This window comes from Saccostrea cucullata, unplaced genomic scaffold, assembly GCF_032062105.1.
Source record: "Saccostrea cucullata isolate Sc308-1 unplaced genomic scaffold, CSIRO_AGI_Scuc_v1 ctg105, whole genome shotgun sequence".
Classification (NCBI taxonomy): domain Eukaryota; kingdom Metazoa; phylum Mollusca; class Bivalvia; order Ostreida; family Ostreidae; genus Saccostrea; species Saccostrea cuccullata.
This window is the reverse complement of record NW_026919155.1, coordinates 358,935-364,160: the sequence shown is the minus strand read 5'-3', so window position 1 is coordinate 364,160 and position 5,226 is coordinate 358,935. Positions and strand designations below refer to the sequence as shown.

General features: G+C 32.7%; 1 protein-coding gene across 1 annotated transcript; it reads right to left on the bottom strand.

Annotated features, from left to right (window-relative positions):
* Positions 1-1,341: 1,341 nt before the first annotated feature.
* On the bottom strand, positions 1,342-4,995 carry LOC134280667 (uncharacterized). Its single transcript, XM_062763112.1, has 7 exons — positions 4,836-4,995; positions 4,559-4,727; positions 4,160-4,350; positions 2,995-3,071; positions 2,578-2,742; positions 2,408-2,467; positions 1,342-2,319 (listed from the first exon to the last, which is right to left on the bottom strand). Exons 2-7 carry the CDS (start codon positions 4,715-4,717, stop codon positions 2,303-2,305), a joined length of 669 nt encoding a protein of 222 aa, XP_062619096.1. The 5' UTR covers positions 4,718-4,727; positions 4,836-4,995; the 3' UTR covers positions 1,342-2,302.
* Positions 4,996-5,226: the final 231 nt, after the last annotated feature.

Genomic DNA, 5,226 nt, shown 5'->3' with positions numbered 1-5,226 from the left:
CACGTGGTTTGTGTTATGGACTGTGATTGGACGAAACATATTGGGGTTCAAGAGAGGATATTGGTAGAACTTTCTCATTTTCTTAACACTGCTTAAATCCATTATATACATACATTACTTTCTTATATTCAAAAATGAAATAAAAAGATAAAGATATTAGAAAAAAAAATAATTTGGAAAACAATTACAGGGTTTTTTGTTTCTCTAGGAGATAACAAAGCAGGGACCTATATAAATAAAAGAGACTTTTTTACTCGATGTAGCAATATATCTTAATATTATAAAAATATGTCAATATTTCAAATCAATATTTCAAATATTGATATAATATATTATTATTTTTAATTCACTCCGTTTATTTGATTCGATTTCAGAAAATATTCTCAATCATAAATATGCAGAGAAAATAATTATAGATGTTGGAGTTATTTCTCTTGCATAACATAACAAATAGTTGAAAAAAAATCTCAAAATGGAGGTAGAGGCTGTTATTTTTCTTTTAGTTTTAATTTTATGCATCTCAATGGATTCAAGGTTTCCAAAGTCTTACAAAAATTAAAAAAAAATATGCAAAAAAAAATATTACTATGTTCCCAATGAAAAGAACAGAAATAATATACCGGTAGATTTTTACAGAAACGAATTACAGCCTTTTTGTCAATGTTAATTAACATGATATGCAATCAGATTTTTGCAATGATAACGAAAGTTTTCTGCATAATGTACATAGCTGGAATTCTTATTCACATTTCTCAAAAAAAAATATTTGAAATACGATAAGTTCCTATATGAACTTTGAAGAATTTTTGTGGATAAATTCATGTTATTTTGGGAATTCGGAGACATTTTTGGTGCCGGAGCGTTTTCAATTACAAATATCCAAATTTTCAGAACCCGAGAATCAAACTAAGTAAAATTGCGTATTATCACTCAAAGTTACGAATTTTCAGCACCAAAATGTTAATACATCTTTAGGTATTGAATCTTGTTTAATAAATGCAGACACGTAGCAACCGTGGGGGGGGGGGGTCCCCACTTTTCCCCCTACATTACTCTTTTACTATTGGAAATGTTCATTGAAAGGCTAGTTGCCCCCCCCCCCTCCCGAAATAGGAATAGTTTGTGCAAAACTTTTTTATTCAGATGGAAAATCCGGTTTTAAATTTTTCGAGATCAAGAAAAGCTGGACTATTTCCGTTTAAGTGGTCTTAAGAGTTTTATTGATCAAAGAACTGAGTTTGTCAGAGTTTTCAGAAGCATTTTTACATATATATTCTGTAATTCATCAATTAAATATGAAACTGGACAGATAGAAGAGTGGACAGGAACAATCAACAGAGATAAAATTTATTATTCAGTTTATTTCCAAATGTAAAAGAAGTACATTGAGACATATATAGAAAATAGCTCAACAAAAATATTTTATCAAAAATATGAATAAAGTATTTTTTCTAATATATTTACTCAATGCTATGTAGTGTTCGTGAAAAGAACGACAACTCTCATGCAGTCTGGGTTTATTGCAAATAAAGAATAACCATGTTGAATTTGCCACGTACACTTCTATTACAAAACCCACTTAGGTTCAGGAATAACAAATGCAACATATATTTATCATCACACAGAAACTTCACTTAAAGTTTTACAAATCATGTTTCTTTCTCTCCTTCTTTTTTTTTTAAAATGTTATTATGTACATGTACAGTAAAGTCTAAATTTAAAAATAATTATCAAAAATAAGCAATTAAAAAAGTGATCATAAAAATGGAATAATAACAAAGCAATAAAACAGGGCCATTACAAAATTAATGGACAAGGGGGTGAGTAGGAACATCTTGAAGAAAAAATCTAAACCCGGTATCCTTTCCTCTAAATTGCATGATGATTTTCTACTGAGTACTTTATAATAAAGGTGATTGCGATTGGACACAGCGCACCCCATCCCACCCCCCAAAAATGTATAAAAATATAATCTGGCATAATATTTTGGCTAGACATAATTATATGTAGCCGTAATACATTCATCTACAATAGTAGAGATCTAGAGATTCTCTAAATTTATTTACAAACTCTGAACAATGTAAACAGAAACCCGCAGATGGTCTGTATGCAAGTTCTCAAAATGACATCATGATATTTATTTCTTTAAGCAAGATGGAAAATGCAGTAAATATTCAACTCAAAGCTTGGCACTGATCTATAGGACAATTCCACATGAATGTTCACAAATGAATGTCATACACCATGGAATGTTTTACACCTGACTCTTAGTTACAACCATACAATGTCTCTACCGGCTTCCTCAGGACTCTGGATGCTCTAAAAGTTAATAAAAGTATATGTAAAATAATACTGGTATTCAGAGAGAGAGAGAGAGAGAAAGAGAAAGAGAGAGAGAGAGACTTACCAATTAAAGTCCTTTCATCTATTTTCCGGTCAAACGGATCATCCTTTATATTTTTGTTTACTGTTAATAAAAAAAATATGATCTATAATCAGAAATAATCATCGGTATTTTGTTATTAATAAAAAGTACCATTTTAGGTATTTAGGAACAAAACTAGATGGATAACTTACTGATATGAATCATATTGATCTTGCAGGCGTCTGGATGTTTGCAATGGGACTTTGATTTTTGCTTCCAAGACCCAATTTTATTTCTAAATATAATGCAGCAGATGATACACATTATCCATAGTGGTATGCCGATTCCCGCCAAAACAAAGTACACGGTGTGATCATCTGAAACACAAAGTTATTTCTAGGATAATTTTCATCCCTAAAGATGGTGTTATTTAATAAAGAACAAGATCAAGTACTATTCCACAAATATTAGATTAGTTGAGTTTACAACTCTTTTGAATTCGAAGAACTCTACATTTCATTCATATAGATCTATACAATGTACCCTAACAATGTTATACATTTATTGACCCCCCCCTAAAAAAAAAATCTGGAAAAATCTACATGCTTTGTCAGATGATGAAACCATACCATCCTTAAGTTGTCGTCGGACCTTTCTTCCGTGGCTCTCTATTGAGTGACAAACTTTGTCTGTGGTCTCCGTGTACCTGTGTAAAAATGTAGAAGTCTAATTCACAGGAGGAGATTAACATCAATACACATATTTTATTTTTAGTTGACCTATACGATTGCTCATGTTCCCGTATACCAGCCTCATTGTCACAAATGTTTCACTTTTAGTCACAAAGAAGCCCACAAAGCATTGAAAGCACGAAAAATACTCTTTTCAGCTCTGTACATGTCGCTTTAGTGGTCAAAATATTTTAATTTACTTTTTTGAAAATGAGTAATATTTAGTTATAAAGTACAAACTTTACATGAAATATATGGAGCTACTACTGATAACGAACGGCATTCACTATCAAATGTCCATAAAACAATACAAAATAGGAGCAGAGCAAATACGGACCTCAAAAACATCAGAGGTGGGATCAGGTGCCATGGAAGAGTGAGCATCTCTTGTCGACCATCGGTCACACCCGCCGTGTGTCCCTTGTCTTGATAGTGAAATAACGGAAAATTCCGTCGTCAATTTAGTGTATAAATGATGAACTCACAATGAGTATGAAAAACGTCAGTCAGCATTTGTCTCAATGATGAATGTATTTGCTGACAAGGTCACTGTATCGACCACAGAACTTATGAAATGATGACTTTAAACGAGACTGCTGATATTCTTGTTTCATCAACTTGTTTGTCAATAATTTACCTCGTTTTAGAAATTGTTCATACGTACATGTAGAACATGCTCTTGTGTATCGAATCAACTGAGGTAATGAGTATATTAACTCTGTATGTAGGTGATGAAGGTATAAATGCTGCATAAGCAAGTCAAGTTGACGATAGAAAAGTTAGTCATCAGTTTATCATAGAGTTTGGTTGCTACCATTAATGTCTTTTTTCAAGTAAAATACCCAAATATGAAACAGATGTCAGCTGACTAAGTGGTGTCTTTTATTTCAGGCTCAGCAGGATATATCCTTAATATTAGGATGTGTTGCAAATTTTCAAAGTGATTAAAAACATCAAAACAGTGTACACAATTTTTTTTATTCATTCCTTACAGTGCAGGTCGAAGCATATATACTTTTAGCCTTCTGGCAATATTGGGATACTTCATATTTACTATACTTACCCAGTCAGACACTTCCCGCATACATTATCATTCTCTCTTCCACAATGTTGAATAGTGATTCTGTTTTGAATGTGGCAAGGCATTGAACATTTCTCGCACAGGTATTTTGTGTAAGGACCAGAAAATTGGCCAGGCGAACAGGGTAAACAAAGTTGACACATAGCATTTCCCGCCAGACTGTCAACTGAACCCTGTCACAAAAACAAAAACGAAGCAATGTCACTGGACTTGTTTTCAGAAGCAGATATCGTTAAAGATGAGGTACTCTATTAAGCATGTCTTGTAAAATTCGAGTCTCTTTGTCAATGAATTTTTGCATTTACAATTTTTAAAAATCCCATTTGGAAATCCTTGATCCGCCCCCTGATTACAATACACACTTTTTTAAAGTTGACTTACCTTAGAGATATTAAGGCCTTGTCCTTTGGGACAAAGACAAGGTTCACAGACACCATTGTTCAGACGCTCTAGGCCTGCTTTACATTTGACATTTGCGCTTTCACTGAAATGATTCTGGTGTGTAATCACCATAATAAATATCACTTTTATGCTTTCCATTTTCGGACTCCTACAGACAAAGAAACAAAAACTTTTGTGAAAAACCCGATTTCCTAGCAGAGAATACATTTAATTCTTTTTCTGATCATTAAAAATAATATCATTAGTCAGAACTTACCGTCTCAAATACTTGTGAATTTTAATTAACCAATTCCTTGGTACTTGTTTTTATGATCGCTGTTCACGCATCTTTGTTTACAAACAAATAATGAATAAAGCGATTTCAGTGGAGGAAACGTGCACTTCTTTCATTTGCATGAAGTTGTCTGTCCAATGAAACTGTGATCATGCCTTGATCACGCTTTTAGCCGAAAACGAAAATAGAATTGAAGTTGAATTTTAAAATATCAACAGCTCAAGCTATTAAATTTAGAAATGAGATCATCATTATTACTTAATAATATGTATGTTACGAGTAACTAGTGCTAATTGTAACGGGGACCGTTACAGATGTTCCCCAAACGCTCCCCAACTCCCTTTTGGTGCCATATTAAATAAGACAAACTTAT

What these genes read in the sequence shown, in the direction of transcription:
- LOC134280667 (XM_062763112.1), bottom strand. Translation starts at nt 4,717, where the DNA reads ATGGAAAGCATAAAAGTGATATTTATTATGGTGATTACACACCAGAAT. An exon ending in TGCGGGAAGTGTCTGACTGG is followed by an intron (nt 3,072 to 4,159) that starts GTAAGTATAGTA and finishes ATTTTTACACAG; the next exon opens with GTACACGGAGACCACAGACA. An exon ending in CCGACGACAACTTAAGGATG is followed by an intron (nt 2,743 to 2,994) that starts GTATGGTTTCAT and finishes TTTGTGTTTCAG; the next exon opens with ATGATCACACCGTGTACTTT.